Below are 27,116 nucleotides of genomic sequence, written 5' to 3' on the forward strand. Positions count from 1 at the left end.
ATTGCGGTCGTGCATTATCCTGTTGAAATGTATGGTTGCGCAGGGATCGAATGAAGGATAGAGCCACGAGTCGGACCACATCTGAAATGTAACGTCCACTGTTCAAAGTGCCGTCAGTGCGAACAAGAGGCGACCGAGAGGTGTAACCAATGGCACCCCATACCATCACGCCGGGTGATACGTCAGTATGACGATGATGAATACCCGCTTCCAATGTGCGTTCACCGCAATGTCGCTAAACACGGATGCGACCATCATGATGCTGTAAGCAGAACCTGGATTCATCCGAAAAAAAGACGTTTTGCCATTCGTGCACCCAGGTTCGTCGTTGAGTACACCATCGCAGGCGCTCCCATCTGTGATGCTGCGTCAAGGGTAACCGCAGCCACGGTCTCCGAGATGATAGTCTGATAGTCCATGCTGCTGCAAACGTCGTCGAACTGTTCGTGCAGATGGTTAACAGTCATGGATCTCGACCAACGTGAGCAGCAATGTCGCGTTACGATAAACCGAAATCGCGATAGGCTACAATCCGACCTTTATCAAAGTTGGAAACGTGACGGTACGCATTTGTCCTCCTTACACGAGTCATCACAACAACGTTTCACCAGGCAACGTCGGTCAGCTGCTGTTTGTGTATGAGAAATCGATTGGAACTTTCAGCACGTTGTAGGTGTCGCCACCGGCTCCAACCTTGTGTGAATGCTCTGAAAAGCTAATCATTTGCATATCACAGCATCTTCTTCCTGTCGGTTAAATTTCGCGTCTGTAGCACGTCATCTTCGTGGTGTAGCAATTTTAATGGCCAGTAATGTATTTTTGCTGCATAAATTCTTAGACAGCCACCAGAAATCGAACCCACGACCTTCACATCAGTAACCAGAAATTGCGATCAACAGACCACGGAAGCGTCCTCGAGACTGTAATGATATCAGTATTTAGAACGACTATGGAAACAAAGCAATCTTATTTGACAAATTAATATTGCGCTTCAGAAAAACTAAAAGTGCCCACAGGTATCAAACTGATATAATATCCTGAACGAGGATAGTGAATTCTGCGGTAGACCTTGTTTAGCTGGAGATAACACTGCGATCCGTCTCGGAAGGGTTACTTCTTTGAGTCATCACTCCTGTGATTGGTTTGATGCCGGCTGCCACGAATGCCTCTCCTACGCCCTTGCAACCTACGTCCTCAATTATTTGCTGGATGCATTCCAATCTCTGTCTTCTGTTTTTACCGTCTACAGTTCCCTTTTCCACCACAGAGGTAATTCCTTGATGTCTTAACACATGTATTATCTGTCCATTCTTCTTGTCAGTGTTTTCCATATGCTCCTTTCGTTACCGGTTCTGCGGAGGCCCTCCTCATTCTTTATCTTATCACTGTACTAACACATGTCAAATGCTTCGAATTTCTTCTGTTCCGGTTTTCCCGCACTCCATGCCTCACTACCATACAATGTGTGCTCCAAACATACATTCTCAAACATTTCTTCCTCAAATTAAGGTATGTATCAATCATTAGCAAACTACTATTGACCAGGATACTACTATTGCCAGTGCTAGCCTGCTCGCTGACAATCTCAACGCTGAGCCCCCGCAAGCACCAACCAACCGCGGCCGGTGCGCCAGAGAGCAATCAGGGTTGAGACTCCGAGCCAGTAAGTTGTAGTCTGCTAAGCGAACAGGGCAGATTTCGGCAAGACTGCCGATCGCACTTAACATTGTTTAATGGCTGTGTGTGTCACCCAGCGCCGTGGGCCCGACTTCCATCATAGACGTAAATGGCATTAATTGAGTGATTTGTTTGTTGTGTTTAAGTGTTCATAGTGCACCGCACTGCGCCGAACACTCACGGTTTGGATTGCAGTGAGGATCGGACATTCAGTGCTACATGAAGAATATTGGCGTGTGACGACTAAATGGACGTCTTGTGATGAGTTAAACGTTATTACTTTGTCAGACGAAGGGAGCAACTGCCTCATTCGTACTGCTTAGACAATAGATATAGAACATTAACAACAAAGTATGTACCGATTATTGCTACCTGACATCCTAATTAGCTTTGTTGTATTTGATACGAAACAACTCTAGTGCAAATATTAACCGATCAGCCATTATCAGTTGCACACGGTCAAACTACTCTAAATTGTTAGACTATAATCCCCTAGTCAATTCCGGTGGGGTATAAGGGAGTGTTTCACCAAATGAAAAGTTCAGCAGGTGCTCATAATGTTTTGGCTAATCACTGTAATTGCGTAGGCTTCCGAGCCCATAGTTAGTTGACATAAAAGTTTTCCGAGTATAAAATCACCTCATATGTAAAATATATACAGGGTGGTCCATTGAACGTGACCAGGCCAAATATCTCACGAAATAAGCGTCAAACGAGAAAACTACAAAGAACGAAACTCGTCTAGCTTGAAGGGGGAAACCAGATGGCGCTATGGTTGGCCCACTAGATGACGCTGCCATAGGTCAAACGGACATCAACTACGTTTTTTTTTTTAAATACGAACCTCCATTTTTATTACATATTCCTGTAGTACGTAAAGAAATAGGAATGTTTTAGTTGGACCACTTTTTTCGCTTTGGGATAGATGGCGCTGTAATAGTCACCAACATATGGCTCACCATTTCAGACGAACAGTTGGTAACAGCTAGGTTTTTTAAATTAAAATACAGAACGTAGGTACGTTTGAACATTTTATTTCGGTTGTTCCAAGGTGATACATGTACCTTTGTGAACTTATCATTCCTGAGAACTCATGATGTCACAGCGTGATAACCTGTAAATACCACATTAATGCAATAAATGCTCAAAATGATGTCCGTCATCCTCAATGTATTTGGCAATAAGTGTAACGACATTGCTCTCAACAGCGAGTAGTTCGCCTTCCGTAATGTTTGCACATGCATTGACAATGCGCTGACTCAGTTGTAAGGCGTTGTCGGTGGATCACGATAGCAAACATCCGTCAACTTTCCCCACAGAAAGAAATCCGGGGACGTCAGATCTGGTGAACGTGCGGGCCATGGTATGGTGTTTCGACGACCAATCCACCCGTCATGAAATATGCTATTCAACACCGCTTGAACCGCACGCGATCTATGTACCGGACATCTAACATGCTGGAAGTTCATCACCATTCTGTCATACAGTGAAACATCTTGTAGTAGGATATCAGCATACACTGCACCATTTAGATTGCCATCGATAAAATGAGGGCCAGTTATCTTCCTCCCATAATGCCGGACCATACATTAACCCGCCAAGGTCGCTGATGTTCTACTTGTCGCATCCATCGTGGATTTTCCGTTGCCCAATAGTGCCGGTTTACGTCACTTGTCATCGTCCCGTAATTTCTCTTGTGCCCAGTGGCAGAACTGTACACGACGTTCAAAGTCGTTGCCATGCAATTCCTGGTGCATAGAAATATGGTAGGGGTGTAATCGATGTTGATGTAGCATTCTCAATACCGACGTTTTTGAGATTCCCGATTGTCGCCTAATATGTCTGCTACTGGTGTGCGGATTAGCCGCGACAGCAGCGGAAAAACAGGTACTTGGGCATCATCATTTCTTGCAGGTCGTGGTTGACGTTTCACATGTGGCTGAACACTTCCTGTTTCCTTAAATAACGTAACTATCCGTCGAACGGTCCGGACACTTGGATGATGTCGTCCAGGATAGCGAGCAGCATACATAGCACACGCCCGTTGGGCATTTTGATCACAATAGCCATACATCAACACGATATCGACCTTTTCCGCAATTGGTAAACGGTCCATTTCAGCACGGGTAACGTTTCATGAAGGAAATACCGTCCGCACTGGCGGAATGTTACGTAATACCACGTAGTTATACGTTTGTGACTATTAAGCGCTATCTATCACAAAGCGTAAAAAGTGGTCCAACTAAAACATTTATATTTATTTACGTACTACATGAATATGTAATGAAAAATGGGGGTTCCTATTTTAAAAAACGCATTTTATATCCGTTTGACCTACGGCAGCTAGCGGGTTTCCCCCTTCAAGCTAGACAAGTTTCGTCCTTTGTAGTTTTTTCGTTTGTCTGTTGTGAGATATTTGGCCCGGTCACGATCAATGGAGCACCCCGTAGTCTGCAAAATTCTCAAATTCTCATTACTTCGTATACAGGAGAATTCTGAGCCGAGGATACGTAGCGCATAGCGTTTGCCCAGTACCAGACGCGGTGTCTCCTCAGGGACGAGGCGGGAAATACCTGCAACGCCAGAGGGCGAGTCGTTCCGAATCTGCCATCGCCGCCCCTGAGGAGATACCTCGCATTCCCTGCGGCTGCAGCGCGCGACGTGCCCGGGGCAGGAAGCAGCATCGGCGCCCCTGGAGGCGCGCAGCGGGCGGACGCTGGCCAGAGCGGCTCACCTTTGTGCGGCATCTTCCAGAAGGCGTCGCTGGCGTCGCGGGACGCCCCCACGAGGCTGGCGCCGAGCAGCGTCTTGCCGGCGAGCGGCGACGCCTGCGGCGGGAAGTGGCTGTGGCCGGCCTGCGCCGACGCCGACGCCGACGCCGACGTCTCCAGCTGCGGCTGCAGCTCGCTGGCTCCGCCCAGCCTGACGGTCCCGGCTGCCGCGCCCTGCGTGCGATACAAAAGTCTCTACACCAACAGGGAGTGGACAAAAGCACGAAAATACCAAAAACACAACACACTGACCATGCCTAATAAGATGTATGGAAACCATTGGCATTCAAAATAGCTTCCAGTCGTCTTTAAATCAGTAAATACAGGTCCTGTAACATTTACAGAAGAATCTTATACCTGGAGGTTATACGCCGAGGAGAGAAAAGTCACGGTATAGCGATAACCACAACGGAATGTTCTGTATTGGAAATCTTTAAGGAATTCAATATCATCAGATACGCAGTGTCAAGAGTGTGCGCAGAATACCAAATTTCAGGCATTACACCTCACCACGGACAACACAGTTTCCGACGACCTTCACTTGACAACCGAGAGCAGTGGCGCTTGTACTGAGTTGTCAGTGCTTACAGACAAGCAACGCTGCTTGAAATAACCGCAAAGATAAATGTGGGGCGAACTAAGAACATATCTGTTAGCACAGTGCGGCGAAATTTCTCGTTAATGTGCCTTTGCTAAGAGCTCGACATCGCCTGCAGCGCCTCTCCTGAGCTGGTGCCCATATCAGTTGGACCCTAGACTACTGTGAAACCGTGGCCTGGTCAGATCCCGATTTTAGTAGGTACGAGCTGATGGTTGGGCTCGAGTACGATGCAGGTTCGACTAAGTCATGGGTCCAAGTTGTCGACAAGGCACTGTGGAAGATGGTGGTGGCTCTACAATGCTGTGGGCTGTATTTACATGGAATGAAATGTATCCACTGGTCATTTCGGCTATTAGAAAACCATCTGCAGCTATTCGCGGACTTCGTGTTCCCAAAAAACGAAGGAATTTCCATGGACGACAATGCGCCATGCCCACAGGGCCACAACTGTTCGCAATTGGTTTGAAGATAGTGCAGCATGAATCTCATCAAACATTTGTGGGACAAACTCGAGAGATCAGTTCCTGCACAAGGATGTCCGACACGGATATTAGGAGGCATTCCAGGACTTTCATCATCTGAGTGTAAAGTACACTTACTCACAGAGGTTCAGTATGGGTTGTAATTATCGTATGACAACGGAAATCGGTAGTTAGGCTAATGCGTTAATGTGGAACCGATTTACACAGGAAAAAATTAGTTCCAATCTTGGCTACCAGGTGCATATCGGGCTCTTTACAGCATATCGTCACCATCTTCGGTTTTCGTATTGAAGATATTGTGTAAGCGCCTTATAAAGCTCCCTTCGTCTTGGAGATTATATGGGTTAATTAATGATTATTATGTTACAATCCTCTTGTTGTAGTTGACCGTGGATATCGAGACTTCGTTTATTGTTCAATACAATGGTGTGGTACTAACTGATGGAGACGCATTAAGAACTGGAAAAATTTAGTCTATTTCCTTTATGACACTGCACAAACATAAACACACTATTATTGTAACTGTGTGCCACTACTATTAAACATAGAGATAAATCCTTCGCTACGCAACCGCCTTCGACTCACTCAACCTACACCTTCCACAACCGCTCAACAACTGCCTCTGCTGGCGACTCTCTGTGCCACTGGGCATTGTCGCCCTCCAAAGAACAACCACTTAAAGACACTACACACCAGTACCCTCACAGCCTGTTAATAATATAACCAACTTAAGCCTTTCTCACTCTTTGTCCTTTTCTGTCCGTATCGCGACCCTAATCCATTACATATGGAAACATTTCTATACATCTTTCTTGCATTCACAGCGCCAGATCTGCACATAGTGGCCAAAATTGGAACCACTTTTTCAGGCGTAAATCGGTTCCACATTAACGCATTGGAGTACCTGTGAAGTTTCGGTGCCATACGATTACTACAGCCCACACTGGACCTCTTTGAATAGCTGCACTTCTATCCACCTAGATACTATTCTTCCCGCAAAATAGAGGCAAGTTCGCGTTGCGTAGGTGGAGTTGTATAGCGGTCAAGCACCCTTCTCAACAAAACAAACCACAAGGATTCAATAATATTGAGATGGAGTGACTGTCGAGGCCAGGGGAGGGGTGATAATGCATCGCTGTGCTCACAAAACCAGTCCTGAATGATGAGGGCTCTATGAGCAGGTCTGCAGCTCGTGGTCTAGTGGTCTAGTGTTCGATATCCGGCCGCGTTGGGGATTTTATTTGTCCGGGGACTGGGTGTTTGGGGTGTCCTCATCATTTCATAATCATTCGTGACAATGGCTAGGTTGGACTTTGTACAGATTGGGACTTTGTACGGACGCTGATGACCGTGCAGTTGAGCGCCCCACAAACGGAACATCATCGTCATAATCATCTATGAGCATGGGCCCTGAAGTCCTAGAACACAGAATCACCATTGGGGAACAAATTTGCGCTATGGAATGGACCTGATCCGCCAAAATGGTCACATTATCCATGTCAGTAATGCGATCGCGCAAAGCAGCCATCGGTCCCATGGAATACCACTATATGGCTGACCAAATCATCAACGAACACCCACCATGTTTGGCTCTTGGAAGCGAACTCGGCCGGAAGTTGGAAACAGCGTGAAACAAGACTCTTCCGACCAAACTGCTTTCTGCCATTGCGCCACAGTCTTGGTTTCATGGCTTCCGCATCACGTTTTCCTGTTATGGGCATTTGCATCACTGATGAGTGGTTTTGGATTTCCAACTCACCCTGAAATTCCCAGCTTTGCAGCTCATTCCACGATGTTTTGGTGTGACAGGGTTCAAGAGTGCGACTTTCGGTTCTACAGTGACTTTTGTAGCTGTTGCGCTCTTACTTTACAATCCTCTTCAGCGACAGTCTGTAACGATTATTCAACACACACTTGTGTTTGCATTGTGTATTAGTCAGTGATGTTTCTCCGATATCCCTGTGTGCGGTGTAAATCTTAGATACCGCGCCCCTCGAAAAACCAAACATTTCTGTTACCTTGATTATGAAAGCACCCGACAAACGAGCACCAACAAGCTGCTCACGTTCAAATGCATAACCCCCGACATAAGGCTCTCACAGGTACAGATTAGTGTTCTGACCACGACTGACACAACAGACTGAAGACATTGCACAGGTACCATTTGTGGTCAAATACAAAAGCGCAACCTGCAGCCTTGCCTAGCGTCTGAATTAATGTGCAAGCATACATTTCCCGCAGTGTTTCCATGTTCTTGTCCACACGCTGTTCATCTACATACACACACCAGACATGCATAGGGAGAGTATCCTGTACTACTGCTAGGCATTCCATTTCTGTTTTACATGCAAGGCAACTATCTATACACTGTTTAGTCAAAAGTATCTGGATATCCCTATGTAATGCGGAACTGACCACGAGACGCACCTACGAATATAAATGGAGCAGGGAGTATTGTGTTGTTCATTTATGGGTCAAATTTTATGCAGATGGGATTAGTTTCTGGACACAAAAACCGCAGACATTAAATGCGATGTACTTGCAGGTTAAAGATAGAAGATAGTGACGGCTCTCAAATTAAATTCACTGAAATGAAAAGAACGGATCGTTGCAGATGAAAACCGAGAAAATTCGGTGAGTTGAAAAGATGTTAGCGCAAACACTCAGATATGAAAAGTCATGTAAGACTGGGACTTCCTGCTTTTCCCGGGCGGTCGTCTCAGCCATTAGGCTATGTGAGCACGCCACCGAATTTCCGAACACTAATACCAAAAGGTTGTCCCTCAGGGTATATGGGAATGGTACCACTGGGGAAACGGAGTCGGTGGGGACCTGCAGGAAGCGGGCCGCTGTGGCCAAGTGGTTCTAGGCGCTTCAGGCCATAACCGCGCTGCTGCTACGGTCACAGGTTCGAATCCTGCCTCGGGCATGGATGTGAGTGATGTCCTTAGGTTTGTTAGGTTTAAGTAGTTCTAAGTTCTAGGGGACTGATGACTTCAGAAGTTAAGTCCAATAGTGCTCAGAGCCATTTGAACCATTTGCCTCTAAATAATGAAAAGTGTGAAGTCATCCATATGGTAGTAAATGGAATCTTCCAGATTTCGGTTACAGGATAAAACACACAAATCTAAAGGCTGTAAATCCAACTAAATACTTAGGTATTATAACCACGAAGAACTCTTAAATGGGAACGATCACATAAATGTGAGGAAAGCAAACAAAAGACTGCGATTTACTGGCAGAACGCTTAGAAAATGTAACAGCTCTGGTAAAGGACTGCACTAGTCTTGTCTGCCCTCTTCTGGAGTACTGCTGTGCGTTGTGGTAGCTGCATCAGATAAGATTGACGGAGGACATTGAAAAAGTTCAAAGAAGGGCAGCTCGTTTTGTACTGTCGTGAAATAGGGGAGAGAAATGCGCGGATGAAATATGCGGATAAATGTGAGAATCATTAAAGCAAAGGCCATTTTCGTTGGGGTAGGATTTTCGCATGATATTTCAATCACCAACTCTCTTCTCAGAGTGAGAAAATATTTTATTTAGCGTCTATTTGCATAGGGAGGAATGATCATAATAATAAAATAAGAGACATCTGAGTTCACACGGAAAGATTGAAGTGTTCGTTTAGCGTGCGCTGTTCGAGAGTGAAACTGTAGAGAAATAACTTGAAGTTGGTTCGATGAACCCTCTGCCAGGCATTTAATTGTGAATTGCAGGATATCCGTGTAGATTTATGTGGTGTGCGTGCTGTAAGACCTTCAGTACACACACCATCAGATTATTTGACTTGTCGCTCTAACGAAGTAGGCGCGTGTCAGCAATATGTCTCGTGGTCTTATCGTGGCGTGTTTATAATCTGCCGTTAGGTCAGACAATAGAAATGTCACTTGCACGCTTAGAGTAGCAGATTGACGGTGACCAACTTTAAACAGAACTTGATTGGTTTTCACACACATTTATTAAAATAGTAACAAGCATAAAATTACTTAACTTGGTTCTGGACGTTATTTACAATTGACAATCTGAAGTTCCTTTGGTATTGGTACGTTAATCTTATTCTCACATATATCTCTGATACTTGACAAAAGTGTCTATACATTTATCTTCATGGCTATGTACAGGAATATGGTAATCTTATTAGGCGCAGACTGAAACTTGACTATAGACTCGTACAGACAAATGTAGAAGTCGTACAGACTGGTGCAGACAAATGCACACTCGTTATAATACCTCTCGCGTTCATGTATCACTGCGCGGGAGTGATCCGCGAGGAGAAAAGGTTCTACGTTAGCAGCAATCTCATTGGCTGCATTACATAGTAATACGCGGATCGGCGGAAGCAAATTTTGGTCCGTGTAAGACAGCGCTATCACGTAGTGCGGAGACGGACGAGCGCTGCGCCTGCGCTGTTGTGCTTAGCGGGGCGCGCTCTAGTGGGAAAGTTCTGTACGCGCTGACTACGCGGAACTAATTACACAACAATGTAGATTTTGAAGAATGTTTACACGAAAAACATCGGTGGTTCAATAGAGCTCGAGGCGTATCATTTCCAAGATGACGAGCGTACTGCGGTAGGCTAGCTTAACACGAATACGTAGTCGACGTGTGGGACCACACCCGGCAAAGCTTTTCCGCAGCGACGCGGGACTTCTGGGAGGGAGGCCGGCATTCGGAGGTACAGAATGAATGGTGCGCCCGCTGTGCGGTGGCCTTTGATCTGTGGAGGGCGCACCGAGCTCGCTGGGCTGCCGGCAGTTGCGCCCTGCGCATGGCTCAGCGTGCGCCGTCTGCTGCACCAACCACCTGCCGAGACGGCGCAGCACGCTGATTGCGGTCGTGGGCCGAGCACCCACCGCTCTTTAAATGTTTCGCTCATGACCCAGCTCCGGACATTACTCTGACAGCTGATAAGCACAGCACAACTGAAAATATGATACGAAATCACGACTAAAAGTTGTCCCAGGTCGGGCCTCGAATCCGGCTTTCCTGCCTTTCTCGAGCAGACGCCTTAACCATTACACTGGCTGAACATCGTTCAGATCTTCATTGTCACTGTTTCTTCTATTAGTTCCCAATAAAAATACACTAGCTGATCAAAAGTATCCCGGTACCTCTATGTAAAGTCTGTGAGCGGCGGGGGGGGGGGGGGGGGGGGGGGGCTGCGGGGGAGGGAGGGGGGTGAAGCATTACGTTGTCATAAGAGAAGCGGTAACAGCAGAGTGCGTTGGATATCACTCGAATAACAAATCCAACCATTCTAAACCGGCCCAGGTCTACTGTTGGTAATATGACTGTAAGGTGGAAACGGGAAGGAACAGCCACAACTAAACCAAGACCAGATAGATAAACCAAGACAAGGTATACCTCATGCTCTGGCAAACAGGAGCAAGCACTGCAGAAAGTGGTTGTAAAAAATCGCATGAAATCAGCGTGAGAAATCAGTCGTGAGTTTCAAAGTGCCATCAGCATTCCAGCTCGCACACTGAATGAGCGTAGGGGGTTAAAAGAATGGAGCCCACAGGTCGAGCACTTCTCCAATCCCCACATTTCACTGCTAACCGACGTTTGAGGCGCTGTAAAGAATGACGCTACTGGATAGTGGATAACGGGAACAAGTGATTTGGAGTAATGAATCACGCTGTATCCTGTAACGATCGGACGGAAGGGTTTAGACTGGTGAATGTGTGGAGAACGTTACCTGCCTCCATGTGTAGTGTCAACAATGAAGTACGGAGAAGGTGGTGTGGGTGGGATCCCTCACTGAGCCTATGGCACTGTGTTCTGTGTGCAGTAGAGGAACCATCCGGAGAAGACGATTTTTTGGATCAGCATGACAATGCGCTGTGTCATAAGGCAGCAATGGTTTGGGGCAATAATATCCCTGAAATGGACTGGCCTACCCAGAGTCCTGAACTGAATGCGATGGGACTCGTCTGGGATGAGTTATAACGTCGACTTCGCTCCATATCCCAGTATCTAACCTTCTCCCGAGGAAGACTGGGCTGTCATTGGTCCACAGATATTCAGAAACCTCATTTAAAGTTTCCCAAACGAAAGTATCCCCACAGATGTCAAGCAAGTGTCCCCAACAGATGTCAGGCAGTCATAAAGCGGTGGGTAGACACACCCCATATTAACGTCCACTAGTAGGTGTCCGGGTACATTTGATCAGATAATGTAAATGGTTCTCTGTTCAGGAACAAGCCCATCAGAGGAACGGATGTGATGGAGGCCCGTAGCGTATATATGGAGATGCAGCGAGGCAGTGGAGATGAATTCAATGAAAATGCAGTCAAATGAAGCGATAACTCATGCTCAGAAATACCCAACTGCATTGTAGTGAGTATTATGAATAACGAGAATTTGTGTCAAACCAGGACTCGAACTCGGATTCCCTGATTTGTTTTTTTAATAAACAGGAACAAATAGTGACAATGAATAGCCAGTCATATCTGGAAGCTTGCCCAGATGTAAACTTGTGCTAAGGAGATTTCTCTTGAATAGCAGGAAATCTTGTTACCAGTCCCGGTTTGGCACAAATTTTCATTAATCACGACATATTTAATACATTAGAATTCACAATTTTGGAGAGTTCTTTGTTGATTTCGTTTCATTTAGTTGTATCTTGAAATTTTTGTTTACTTCCATCAGTTTCCTATCAGAGATCATTTCATCGGAAAAATGCTACACATATGGTGAACTGATATATCTGTAGCACACATATTAAATTTGAGGAAACATACCTCCGTGCAATTAATTTTACAACAGAAACTGCCGCGTTGGGTAGCAACGCGGTCTGAGGCGCCATGTCACGGTCCGCGCGGCTCCTCCCGTCGGAGGTTCGAGTCCTCCCTCGGGCGTGGGTGTGTGTGTCGTCCTTAGCGTAAGTTAGATTAAGTAGTGTGTAGGCTTAGCGACCGATGACCTAGCGGCGCCTTCTGCCGTAACAGTTTGCGAGAGGCGACAGGTCGTATCACGCGCTATCCTTCAAATGTAAATAAAACATCGGTTACTCTAGATATGTACAGTTTCATGCTAAATCGAGGTATGTTTTAAACATTAAACAAACGATGAAAGCTCCAGATTAAGTGATCATGAAAATTCTTGTTTACAAGGAAATAATCCGAGATGTTAGATTCTGTTTCTTTTTTAATTTTTTTTATGGTTTTATGGACCAAACTTGTTAGAGACTGAAGCGAAAAAAAGGGAAACGACTCCAGAGCTTGATGACAGAACAGCAACTTCCGTGCCTACGGTTTACCTGAAGGAAACCTAAAATTCGCATGGTATTCCTGGCGTAAGGTCTTCTTACAGCCGGCCGGAGTGGCCGTGCGGTTGTAGGCGCTACAGTCTAGAACCGAGCGACCGCTACGGTCGCAGGTTCGAATCCTGCCTCGGGCATGGATGTGTGTGATGTCCTTAGGTTATTTAGGTTTAATTAGTTCTGAGTTCTAGGCGGCTGATGACCTCAGAAGTAAGTCGCATAGTGCTCAGAGCCATTTGAACCATTTTCTTCTTACGGGGAATCAGAAACCCTTCATTTCGGATTCAGGTAGCAACAAAAGCGTAAGAAGGTACTTAGTCCAACATAATTTTCTTGACGTATGTTAAACACACCAAGCGAATATCTTTGGTCTTAGATACCACCAGGTGCGCATATTACACAACACTCGAGACAGCGATCTAATTCACACTACGGTCAAGCGCACAAGGAAATAGGGAAGTAAATGTGTAAACGCAACGTATACAGAACTGGCCCCTCACACTCATTTGAGGCATGCAGTACAGCAGCAGTTGTGGTACACGAAACCAGTAGAAAGCTACTGACTCGGTGAACAGAAACGCGGCATGTATCTGCCTCAATATTTCGCCAATCAAGCTTACGCTCTGTTCCTCATGAACTCATCCCCTATTCTTACGCTTCCCCATGTTTGTTTCTAATCCTATTTTGGGACTGGAGGATCCATATTGTAACAGAAATTGCATAGAAATTAGATCCATTTCTAATGACCTCGGTGTCGACGGATGTTAATCTCTAATCTTCCTCCTCTTCTTTGAAATTAAGCAGCTTCTTAAAGTAAATGAATTTTTCACTACTAACCTGAATCGAAATAGTGGACAGTTTAATCATCCCATTAATCTACTATGAAAGCGAGTCAAAGACAAAAGAGAAAGCCGACCTGTTCCTAGATTCCTAGAATCGATTTTTTGAAAAATGGGCTATATAAGCAAAAACTAAGGTAGCCTTGGAGAAAATAAAACAAAAGCTGCCTATAGATGGCAGAATACTGGAGACGAAATTTAATTATCTGTTGGCATGTGACGCGAGCATAAGGCCCAGTAGAGAAATCTGTATTGATTAAAATACAACAGGCCAAGTTAGACGTGGAAAACCCAGAAGCAGATTGACTGATATCAGATGCTTGTCCTTGGAAGAAAAAGAAACAAGTTGGCATTCAGGAATGTAAACAGCGTTTATCACGTTAGTAGAAGTCGGTAATTATTTGATAGATATTAACAAAGGGCGAGCATTGCATCTATGAATAAAACATCCCGTATTTCTGAAAGGTACTCAATCCCATATTGCTTGTAGGAGCTTTAACGTGAGAAAGAACAATACAGAAGTCTCTGATGGACCCGTTAGTGGTGTTCAGTGATATACGTTACATGCTCGTCACACACAAACACACATACAAACACACGCACACACACACATACACACTCACACAGACAATAGACAGAATATGGAACAGCATCAATCTCGGCAATATTGCGACAAGAGAGGAAAGAAATAAAGGAACACGTAAAGCAAGAAAGCAAAAGCGGGGCGATGACGTGCTTATTCCGAGAGAAGGCAAGTTGCCAGAGTGGTGGTCCGCTACTGCGGGGGCCGACGTCTTTAACGACCAGCCAACCCGCTGCTTCCTCTGCGGCCTCCACGAGCAGCAGATCGCGGCCCTCCACCTCCAAGTCCGAAGTTTCGTCTCGTTCTTCGGGTACGGTTCCTCCTGCTCCCGACTTTCAAACATTCCTGACTTCCAAGAGCGGGAAATTTCAACTTCATCTTATTCTGCTGCTGCTTTTAAATCCTTGTTGGACCACTTCAGTCAACCATTTTCTGGTAGTCATCTTCAGTAGGTTTTCTTTCCATATTGCACAGTATCTTTTCATTCGTTCTGATTTTTTTCAACTCTTCCAGAGTTAATTCTATAGTTGTAGCTCTTTCATATCATTCCTTATTCATCCTACCTTCTGCTTCATGTTCCAAAGATTCTCTATTATTTTTCTTTGTAATCTGGTTGCTGGTGTCCTCATAATGAGCCCAAAAAGAGGTCTTTTTTCGTATAATATCTATAATGAGCTCCAGTTCGCTGTACACGACTTCGCTTGCACGATCCGCGATCGTCCATCTTTTTGATATTTCTTATTTATGCATGTTCTATATGTCCGTCTCTCTACTTTTTTCAATTCTGTTTTTCTGGGTATCGTTGAAGAGAGTTTCACTTTCGTATGTCTCTTCTCGTTGAACCACCGTCTTGCAATGTTTGCATTTAGTTTTGAATGACAGACTTTTTTATTGCATGAAAACCACGTTAACTTTTGAGCTTTTGCCATTTTGTAAGCGCTTTCTTGCCATGCGAGTTTCTCATCGAAATTGTATTTTATAATTTCTCCTAGATATTTAAATTGTTTCACTGCTTTTCCCCTCCAGTTACTTATTGATATGAAGTTGATCATTAGTGGATCTGCTACCATTATCTCAGTTCTTTCGAATGATATCTTTAGTCCTAAGTATTTTGTAGGCTTGTTTGATTTCTAGCTTCTTGAATGTCATCAACTAGTAACGCCAAGTCACCTGCGAATTCCAAGCAATTTCAGTTTATTCGATCTTTCTTGGTTCCGGTTCTTATGTTTTTAGGATTTTTCTCTTACCATTCCCTCATCACGTACTACAGAGCGGAGTTAAAAAGTAATGACGAGAAACCATCCCCGCTATCTTAACCCTATGTTGAGCGTAAATGGCTGAGACATTTCTCCTCTGAACTCTGCTTTAGATTTGGCATTTTTTAGATTTAAGTTTATTATTTTTTTTGTTTTTATTTTTGGAGAGTGTCCGCCTTGAGGAAAACACTACTTTTATCTTTCCGTGTGTTTTCCTCAGGGCAGACCCTCTCCATAAACAAAAGCTAACACTGGCAGAAAAGCTCAACCTCAAGGTGATTTATCATGTTTTTGTTGTGTTTTGGCGGGCCGGAGTGGACAAGCGGTTCTAGGCGCTACAGTTTGAAACCGCGAGACCGCTACGGTCGCAGGTTCGAATCCTGCCTCGGGCATGGATGTGTGTGATGTCCTTAGGTTAGTTAGGTTTAAGTAGCTCTAAGTTCTAGGGGACTGATGACCTCAGCAGTTAAGTCCCATAGTGCTCAGAGCCATTTGAACCATTTGAATTTTCTCGTCATCTTTCTGTTGGTCGGCGTATTTACGATAGTAATTATCTTTTTTAAAAATTTCGTAATGAAAGTGCAATAGCTGATAAAGTACTACAGTATGCTTACTGACGTGCTTCGAGCAGTAATAAATGAGCAGTTCCGCGATCAGGCACAGAGAATCACGCGATGGGCTATGGCATCAGACGATCGACGCGAGTGCCTTTGCTAATAGCACGGCATGGCCTGCAGTGCCTCTCTGGCCTAGTGACCATATCGTTTGGACACTAGACGACAGAGCTGTGGCCTGGTCAGATGACTCCCGACTTCAGCCGGTGAGAGCTGATCGGAAGATTCGAGTGGCGCAGTCCACACGACGCTCCGGACCCAAGTTGTTAAAAAGCCACTCTGCATGCTGGTTGTGGCTCCATAATGGTACCGAGCGAGGTGGCGCAGTGGTTAGCACACTGGACTCGCATTCGGGAGGACGACGGTTCAATCCCGTCTCCTGCCATCCTGATTTAGGTTTTCTGTGATTTCCCTAAATCGCTTCAGGCAAATGCCGGGATGGTTCCTTTGAAAGGGCACGGCCGATTTCCATCCACATCCTTCCCTCACCCGAGCTTGCTCTCCGTCTCTAATGACCTCGTTGTCGACGGGACGTTAAACACTGATCTCCTCCTCCTCTCCTCCATAATGGTCGGGATTCTCTGGTCCACCTGAGCCGGTCATTGGCTGGAAATGGTTATGTTCGGCTACTGGGTGATCATTTGCAGCCCTTCAACGATCGAATTTTTGAAGATAATAATGCGCCATACTGGGTGATCATTTTCAGCCCTTCGACGATCGAATTTTTGAAGATAATAATGCGCCATACCACTGGACCACTATTGTTCGCAGTTTGTTTGAAGAACATCCTGGACAGTTCGAGGGAATGATTTCGCCACCCATCCACAGGCAACACATTCGCAATTATGGATGGCTGTAGATGCAGTATGGTTCAAAATTTCTGCGGGGAACTACCAGCGACTTGTTGAGTTAATGCCGCGTAGAGTTGCTGCACTGTCCCGGGCGGAAGGAGTTCCGACTCGATGTTAGGAAGTATCTCATGCCTTTTGTCACGTCAGTGTATTAACGACAGCGCAAAATACAGTCCGTCTCGTCGCATCAAGCGCCCCGCTTCTTACGTGCAAATGGCAGGAGACGTGAGGAAGAGGGCGGCTGGGCGTTGCTGGTTTGACAGAGAGAAGACCGCGGGCGGGTATCGAATGGCCGGGTGCGACCGCGCTGCGCGGAGATAAGCGGCTAATTACCTCTGGCGTGCGGCGCTCGCTCTATCATTCATCTGCACTCCCTATTCCATATATTAAACCCCGAATTAATTTAATCGGATGAAATTAAACGAATCATTACGTGCGCTCTATTGCCTGCGCTACACCTGATAAAACGCGTTTTATCCCTCGGCCAGCCCCGGCCTCGGCCCGGCCCGAAATGCGATTATTTTCATGCGCTTCTGCCACGTGGCTCGTCAAAGATGTTACGAATTTTCGGTTTTCACGCAGCTTACGCTGGGCTTTCAGCGGACTGCAGCTGTAAATAACTCATCGCTGGATGCTTTTCTGTTCCCTCTCTAATAATTCAATTAGCTCAGCCATCCGGCGCCTGGATGTTTTTCTTATTTGTGCCAACATCGACATGATGCAACACGAAGACTGTACCCCTCCTTCCTCCCCCCTCCGCCCCCTCCATGCAAGTTTTATTACGTTTCCTTTTCCTCGTTTCTCAGTCTCATGACGGGAACATAATTTTTCATTTTCTATCAACTATTTTTTCCATAATTTTAATCGCGAGAAAGCTTAAAGCCACAACTGTTATGGCCATTATTTCTTATTTTTAATGTAATTATAGCTCCTATGTAGGCTATATCAAAACTAAGCTACGACAATGGTGTGTCAGGACAATGTCAATCGTAATGAACAACTCTTCCAGCCGCCCATCACAGCAACCTGCTCTGAAGCGATCATCCTTGCGATGTCTAATAACGTGAATGTGTACTGACTAAGCAAGTTTCTTGAAAGTTAGAACGTGTTCCTACATTATCGTAACATGTCGCACGAGGGTTAGTATTATAGCATCGTCATCAGACTGGTTTGCTGCGGTCCTCCACGAATTCCTCTCCTGCGTCAACCTCTTCATCTCACAGTAGTACCGCCTGCCGGGTTGGCCGAGCGGTTCTAGGCGCTACAGTCTGGAACCGCGCGACCGCTACGGTCGCAGGTTCGAATCCTGCCTCGGGCATGGATGTGTGTGATGTCCTTAGGTTAGTTAGGTTTAAGTAGTTTTAAGTTCTAGGGGACTGATGACCTCAGAAGTTAAGTCCCATAGTGCTCAGAGCCATTTAAAACATTTTTTTCCGCAACCTACACCCTACCTCCCTCAGTTATTCTTTTGATGTATTCAGTGATCTATATCCCTCCGCATTTTTTACCTTTTCCAGCTACCTCTAGTACCATGGAAGTTATTACCTGATCTATTAACACATGTCGTATAATCCTGTCCCTACTATTTGTCTGTGTTTTCTGTATGTTCCTTTCTTCGACGATTCTGTGGGGAATCTCCTCATTCCCTACCTTATCAACCCGCCTAATTTTCAACATTCTTCTGTAGCACCACATCTCAAACGCTTCAGTTGTCTACTATCCCGGTTTTCCTACGGTGCATGATTCACTAAAATACACTGTTGTGCTCCAGACGTAAGTTCTCAGAAAGTTCTACCTCAAATTAAGCCCTGTGTTACATACTAGTAGACTTCTCTTGGTCAACGGTGTCCTCTTTGCTTGTGCTAGTCTGCGTTTTTTGTCCTCCTTGCATCGTCCGTCGTGGATTATTTTGTTTCCAAAGTAGGAGAACTCATCTTCGTCAACTTCGTGATCCTCAATATTTCTCGTTATTCTCATTTCTACATTTAACAGCACCTTCGTCTTTCTTCGGTTTACTTTCAGTCCCTATTCAGTTCTCGTTAGATTCTTCATTAATTTCGACAGATCCCGTAATTCTTGTTCACCCTTAGTAAGGAACATCAGCGGATGTTACCACTGATGTGCTGGCACCCTGAATTTTAATCCCTCTCTTCAACGTAGATTTTTTTTCCACCATCGCTTCTTCGATGTTTGGATTCAACAGTAGAAGCGAAAGTCTGTATCCCTGTCTTATCCCCTTACCCACTTCGTTCTTGTTCTTCCAATCAGAGTGGTCCTTGTACATACTGTATAATACTCGTCTTTATCTGAAACTTGCCGCAATTTTTCTCACAGTTTCGAATATCTTGCACCACTTTCCACTGTGGAACGCTTTTTCGAGGTGGATAAATCCTATGAACATGTGTTGATTTTCCTTCAGTCTTTCTTCCATCATCAAGCTCAACGTCAGGATTGCCTCTCTGGTGTCTTTATCTTTCCTAAAGGCTATTACTCCTTATTTAAATATTACGGCTTTTGAATGACACGTAAGTGACAAGAAGTCCTGCACTAACATGATGGCTCTATCTATGTAAAGTTACTTTTATCAAATTTATTTATAATTTTATGTTTAGAATACCTCTATTGCTATCTTCGTCATCTGGTGATTTATTTTTGGCTATTGATTCGTCATCTGACCTCTTCTAATAGTCACATAATTAATTTGTTTCCATTCCCACTCAAAAATCTTGTTTGTTTGTGGTGACTGAAGTAACTAGACATAGTATGCCAAGTTTCTCCTGAATGCAGTGGGAGTAATGTCGATAATCAATCATTTGGAGCCGTTTGTAATGTAGTCCTCAGGACCATACAAGTTTTCAAAATGCAGTTTTTACTGATGTGTGTCCATTGTTACAAACAAGAAGCGAAAAATGACAGGGCTACTTCAGAATTTTGAAATACAGACCATATGCCACAGTAAAGTGAAAATAGGACGCTGCAATAACATAGTTAGGAATTATAAATACACCATCTGAACGAAAGCAAAGATAAATCCTTACGTAATGTGGAAATGAATACTAATATCATGAGAGGAAGATGCGCTAGTAAAAGGGATCGTGGAGTATTGTGTTGTCTATACAGAAGCAGTAACACTAGAATGGATCGGTTAGGTGGATGCGATTGGGAAGTGGAAACCTGAAGGAGCAATCACGTCTAAAACAAGAGCAGGCGAACCTCGTCTACTAACGGATAGGGACCGTCGAACGTTGCGGCGAGTGGCTGCAAATACGAGTAATCTCATGAATTCATCGAAAGGAATTACTCGTGAGTTCCATAGTGCTACCGGTAGTTCAGCTAGGAAAATGACTGTGCGTAGGGAATTAAAAATAATGGGTACAGGGTCGAGCGGTCCCATATTAGCCTCACGTTTCTGCACTCAGCGCTAAGCAACCCCTTAGGTGATATACAGAGTGACATCACCGGAGAGTGGATGACCCGAAATGAGTGTTTTGAAGCGATGAATCGTTATGCTATATCCTGTGGTATTCCGACGGAGGGGTTTGAGTTTGGCGGATGCCTGGAAGACGTTACCTGCCAGTGAAGTAGGAGGAGGTAGTGATGGATTTTTCTCATATTTAGGGTGTGGTCCCGCTAAATGGGGAAGGATATGAAGACATTTTACAGCACTGTTTGCTACTTGCATTAGAGGAACAGTCGGAGACGGTGACTGTTCATATCAACATGACCATGCACCTTGTTACAGAGCAGCGTCTATGAGGCAATGGTTTGAGGACAATAAATGAGTCTCCAGCTGGACAAGGTGATGAACTAGAATATCCGCTCCACACCCCAGGGGTCCAACGTCATTGTCTCTTCTAGCTTCGGCTCTTGAGGACAGATATATTCAGACATTTCATAGTAAGAGCCCCCATCAGAGTTCAAGTCGTCATAAGGGCGAAGAGTGGCGACCGTCACGACTTTGGCCGGTACACAGGTTGGACTGGGTTGTTTGGGGGAAGAGACCAAATTGTGAAGTCGGATTAGGAAAGGACGGTGAAGGAAGTCGGCCGTGCTCTTTCAAAGGAACCTTTCCGGCATTTGCCTGGAGCGATTTTGGGAGACCACGGAAAACAAATGGTCTAAATGGCTCTAAGCACTATGGGACTTAACATCTGAGGTCATCACTCCCCTAGACTTAGAACTACTTAAAACTAACTAAAAGAAAAAGAGTCAAGGGGCGTAATGTCTGGAGAGCGGGGTTCCTTCCAGTCCACCAATGCGGACTTTACTCCCCTCTCCAGACATGACTCCCCTTGACTTTTTTTTCTGGGGCTATATCAAGGACAGAGTCTTCGTCACGCCAGTTGCTGACGTCGACGAACTGAAGGCTAGGATACAAGCTGTTGCGGGTACTCTGACAGAGCACGTGTTACGAAACACCTGGCGGGAACTGGAATACCGCCTCGACATTCTCCGAGCAACCAAGGGAGCACACGTTGAGGTTTACTAACGTAAGTAGTCTTAAAAAAACTAGAAACTATAACCTATGTAACGGTATCAAATTGAAATTATCATGTGAAACGGTTATTCTGTAATGTTTTGTTATGATCAGGGCAAGATTTTGTGCTCACTCCATATTATCATCTAGTATTCGTATTTCGAAAAGCAACAATACGGATTTCGCTCCATATTTGTCGAATGCAAAGTTCTCTGCCACGCCACTTGGAGCGCTGCTTTCGTTCTGTGTTTGCTTGTCGTAACATGGGTCTTGCACCTCTGATATTTTGGTGTTCTGTGAGTGACACAGGACAGAAAACGGACAATATCGGTACGATGTACTCCCCTCCTGCAGCACAGTGGTTTGCGGGATACGTGTGTAATGCAGATTAGAAGAGCTGAACGTGTGACGGACAGAGCGACGCCGCTTTCTTGTTGCGGTAGCAGATTTGCGATTTGCTTCTCGCCGGGCGCGCCATGGCAGCGCGTTACGACGCGAATCGCACGCTCCGCGGGCGAGCGCGCGGCGCCGACGTGGGTACGCGAGCATCTGCGCCGCGAGTAATCTGCCGGCCGCGCCGCGCCCGGCGCCGCCGCGCTTTTTGCCGCCCCCACGCCGCGCACTTTATTTGGCAGAATCACCTCTGGCCCGTCCCTCTTGCGCGCCGGGCGTCATCAATCTCTGCGCGACAGGACAAAGCACTAGGAAGAACTCAGCCGGCCGAGATGGCGAGATTAATTACAACGGGCGGGGGGTGGGGAGAGAACGGGGGAGGGTTGCAGCGAGCTCCGTATAAATCATACGCAGTACAAACAGGGGCGCAAGTGACGAAAGTATATTTTTACCGCTCAAATTGACGTCGCAGAGGGAGATGAATGCCGCCAGAGGGCGTATCTAACTGCTGAAGGAGCCGACACGACCCTTGCCGCCGTATCGCTTTTTGCGCCACCCCTCGTCGCGTCATACACACACACACATGCCCGGCCCCGGTCTCTCTCGCGCGTTACCCTTACCTCACTATTCGCGTCCGATGATGAAGAGGCGGTCCGTAACACGAGTGTTAACATCTTTATGTACACCGTCATAATTGTTGCCTTTGAAGTACGAGGGCCTACCCCTTGGCGGGCCCACCCCGGCGAGCCTAATGGTATATTTAGGGAAATGTTCGGCTGGGCAGGGGGGCAGCAACGGGAACGGGCTGAGTGCCGTTGGCTGCGGCTGTGTCACGCCTCAAGATTCGCTCTTCAGCTGTTGCGCTGCGAGAGGATGTTCTTCCCCCCTGCGTGTTTTTGAAGCTGTGGTCAAATGTGAACGCTTATCATCGCGAAAAAAAAATTACTGCACTATCATAAGAATGGATGTGTTTTCCGGCATTGCAGACTCGTAACAGCCACATACAGGGTAAAGGTTTTACTTGTGCCCTAGTACCTAACAACGAAATGATAAGATTTAAAAGTAACCTTGGCAGTACCCCAGGGGTGTATTCTACGGCCATTAGCGTTCGCTACACACTTTGAGTCGTAACATGATTGTTCTTTCGTGACCTACTCAAGATGTTTCCGGTAAACGGAAGTGGACAGAGAGCCACGTAATCTTGTTATATATTTAATCATCTTAAATCTTTCGTCAACCTATATACAGCACGTGATATAAAGTACCTGGACATTAAGTGGACATTAATACAGGGTGTGTCCACCTTCACATTTATGACGGCTTGAAATCTGTTGGAGAAATTTCCAGTGAAGTGTCTGAATGTCTTTGGAGGAACAGCAAAATGCGTTACAGCATAAAGGCCCTTCAGAAAATGGCTCTGAGCAGTATGGGACTTAACTTCTGAGGTCATCAGTCCCCTAGAACTTAGAACTACTTAAACCTAACTAACTTAAGAACAATACACACATCCATGCCCAAGGCAGCATTCGAACCTGCGGCCGTAGCGGTCGCGCAGTTCCAGACTGTAGCGCCTAGAACCGCTCGGCCACTACGGCCGGCGAGGAACAGCAGACCATTCATACCCAAGAGCCGAAACCAGAGAAGCTAGTGATGTTGCACGCTGGCGCCTGTAGCCAGTTCGATGTTCTAATCCATCCCAAAGGTCTTCCATTTAGTTCAGGACGGGCCTCTGTATTTCAAGAATGTTGTCCACAAACCGTTACCTCGCAGATGCTGCTTTATGAGAGGATGCAGAGTCATACTGATACAGTCATACTATCTGAACTGTTACTCTACTAACAAATTGCCTGTTGGATCCTGGCTCGTGTTCTTCGGCCGACATATAGCTGATAATTTTTGTGCCGTTTCGCCGGCACGAGTGTCTGCCATTGTCAAAGCTTCACCCTCCATTGCTGCTGGTGTACTGGAGTCGAGCTCGCGGCCGTAGATTCGATGTGCATCGCACGCCTTGGAGGTCGACTCCAATCCACCACCAGCAATGGCGGGTGAAGCTTCGACAATGCCCGTCTCTCGAGCTGGCGAAAAGTCACAAAAATTATCAGCTATATGTCGGCCGAAGAACACGAGCCAGGATCCAACAGGCAGTTTGTCAACAAGTGACCACAAAAGCCTTAAGAAATCGGTGTTGCTCTTCGGTACGCCGTACACAATGCGTTTATGTTCTTCTGAATTTAACGTTAACACCAGTGTTGGCACGTAACGTGCTCCGGGCATTCGCCAGGGCCAGACCTTTCATCGGATTGCTGCAGGGTACAGCGACATTCATCACCCTAAATAACTCGTTTCCGTTCATTCACTGTACACTAGTGTCACTCTTTACACCATTCCAGCGTTGCTTAGCACTGATTGCAGAAAAGTATGGTTTACGATCAGCTGTTCGACCACTATACCCCATTTTTCGCACCTCCCTACACACAGTCAGTGTGGTAGCTGGACCGCTGATAGCACTTTGGAACTCACGAGTGATTCCTTCCATTGATTTCATGGGATTCTCTCAACCACTCTCCCCAATGCTCGACGGCCCTTACCGTCAACACAGCCATGGATTAGCTGCGGTTGTTCCTTCGCGCTTCCGTTTTACAATCAGATCACCAATAGTGCCTGAGATATGTTTGTTACTCAGGTCACATCGAATGCCCATTCCACGTCCCAAGTGATTGATCTCTCCTGACCCACACATTCTGCTGATACTGCTTCTCTACTGATAACACAAGAGTCCCCGCCTGGTGACATATTGGCAGACGCGAGTCTCGTGACAGCCAATGGTAAATTCCACATTATGCGGGAGTGTCCGGATGCTTTTCATTAAACGGTGTATATATGATGTGATGAATAACGTAGGAACTTTCGTGTGTTAGAGTTTGATTATGGTGGACGTAGGTAGGAGATAGCTCCTCAATTTGCCTCCCAAGAGCTGTGTGCACCCATTTGCCAACAGCTCTCGCCAGACCGGATGGTCACCCATCCAAGTCCTAGTCCAGCCCGACAGCGCTTAACTTCGGTGATCTGACGGGAACCTGTGTTACTACTGCGGCAAGGCCGTTGGCTCACATATTAGAATGACAGGTAAAAAACTTGCCACTATTTAATCAGCTTGAAAACAAGACTGTAACAGTCAGGTGGAGTAAATGCCCAACTAACGAATCAAATTACATCAAACTGAAGATAATTTATATAATTAGAAAAAATTTACCCGTCGTGAAGATAGACGTCACTAGATCGCGAAATGAGCAAGAGTTCTAGAACTGGATTAATTCATGATTACTAACTTTTATTTTATTTGTTATTCTTCACGTATGACTTACAGTCTTAAAAGATACAAAGAGTTGACAAAAGTCATGGGATAACCATATGTACATACACAGATGGTGATAGTATCGCGTACACAAGGTGTAAAAGGGCAGTGCATTGGCGGAGCTGTCATGTGTACTCAGGCGATTCATGTGAAAGGTTTCAGATCTGATTATGGCCCCACTACGGGAATTAACAGACTCTGAACGCGGAATAGTAGTTGGAGCTAGACGCATTGGACATTCCATTTAGGAAATCGTTAGGGATACGCCACAATAAGTCAACGGTGAGGAATGCAGTATTATATGCTTCTGAGACGATGACACTAGGAAGAAATGGGGCAGAAAAACTAGAGAGAAAAATACTGAGAAAAATACTAGGTCCCAAAAGAGGCGGTGAGAGGTGGATGCGAAGACCTAGAGAAGAATTGTACCGGAACATGAGAACAATATCCGGGGTAATCAGACTCAAAAGGGCAAGGTTTGCTGGACATGTAGTTAGGATGAGTATGGACAGAATGACGAAGAGAGTGTGGGAAACAACAGGGAGGTCAAGGAGAAAGACAGGAACCAAGTGGATTGTTCAACTTCGGAAGGACTGGTTGGGGATCAAGGTCGAAGGAAAGGAAAATTGCTGGAACAAATACACACAGACCAATATGCCGGAGATCAATGACAGAGAAGAACACAGGAAAAGATTAGAGTGTCACCAGTGGAGCCGACAGGAGAAACGGGAACTGCAGATTACGGAAGAAGAGCGAGAGAGAAGAAGAGAAAGAATGAAGAGATTCTGGGAGAAGAAGAGGAAAATGCAGTCCACGAAGGGGCTACCCGTGGTCCTACAGACGCCTTAACGCAAGAAGAAGAAGAAGAAGAAGAAGAAGAAGAAATCGTTAGGGAGTTCAGTATCCCGAGATCCAAAGTGTCAATAATGTACAGCGAATACCAAATTTCAAGCATTAGATTCACCACGAACAACGCAGTGGTTGACGACCTTCACTCACCGACCGAGAGCAGTGCTAAAAGTCAAGCAACACTAAATGAAATAATTACAGGAATCAGTGAGGGACGTACACCGAACGTATCCTAATGGCGAAATTTGACGTTATTGGGCTATGACACCAGCTGACCGACGCGAGTGCTTTTACTAATAGCACGACATCGCTTGCATCGCCACTTCTGGGCCCGTGACCATATCGATTCGACCATAGACTAGTGGAGAACTGTGGTCCTGTGAGATGACTCCCGATTTCAGTTCGTAAGAGCTGATGGCAGGATTCGAGTGTAGACACAAGTAGATAACAGGACACTGTGCAGGCTGGTGGTGGCTAGAAAATGGTGTGAGCCGCGTTTACGTGGAATGGATTGAATCCTCTGTTCCACTGAACAGATCATTGTCTGGAAATGATTATGTTCGACTACTTGGTAATCATTTGCAGCCATTCAAGGACAGAGTTTTTGTGGATGACAGTGCACCATATCACCGGGCCATAATTGTTCGCAGTTGGTTTGAAGAACGTTCTGGACATCTCGAACGAATGCTTTGCCCATCCAGATCGCCCGACATGAACCCCGTCCCACATTTATGGGACGTAATCGACAGGGCAATTCGTGCACAAAATCCTTCACCGGCAATACTTTCGCAATTATTGACGGTTGTAGAGGCAACATGGCTCAATGTTTCTGCAGGAGACTTCGAAAGACTTGTTGAGTCCATACCATTTCGGGTTGCCGCACTACGCCGGGCAAAAGGAAGTCCGACACGACATTAGGAGATATGCCTCAATATGTAACGGGAATGGCAACTCCTTGCATAGGGGATTTTCGGTCCTTACATGGATAGCTTCTTTTTTTTTGGATGGCATTGACAGGGGCCATGGAAATGTGTGCCAGCGACTCTGGAAATGACCGGCTCTGAGTAGCAGGCCTCAGATAAGCGGACGACAGCACTCAGTGGA

The 27,116-nt window shown here is 45.8% G+C and overlaps 1 protein-coding gene, 1 non-coding gene and 1 pseudogene across 2 annotated transcripts in view; 1 reads left to right on the forward strand and 2 right to left on the reverse strand.

The window, feature by feature from the left end:
• The window catches only part of LOC126282183 (paired box protein Pax-6), a 345,047-nt gene that overhangs the window by 278,342 nt on the left and 39,589 nt on the right, over positions 1-27,116 (reverse strand). The window contains exon 2 of the mRNA XM_049981715.1: positions 4,412-4,622. Within this exon, the coding sequence (XP_049837672.1) occupies positions 4,412-4,424 (13 nt within the window). The 5' untranslated portion in view covers positions 4,425-4,622. The remainder of the gene's footprint in view (positions 1-4,411; positions 4,623-27,116) is intronic.
• On the forward strand, positions 16,400-16,472 carry Trnaa-cgc (transfer RNA alanine (anticodon CGC)). The gene has a single exon. It is a non-coding gene; the product is annotated as a tRNA-Ala (tRNA).
• LOC126282554 (5S ribosomal RNA) lies at positions 24,798-24,915 on the reverse strand (annotated as a pseudogene).

Source organism: Schistocerca gregaria, chromosome 7 (assembly GCF_023897955.1).
Source record: "Schistocerca gregaria isolate iqSchGreg1 chromosome 7, iqSchGreg1.2, whole genome shotgun sequence".
Classification (NCBI taxonomy): Eukaryota; Metazoa; Arthropoda; class Insecta; order Orthoptera; family Acrididae; genus Schistocerca; species Schistocerca gregaria.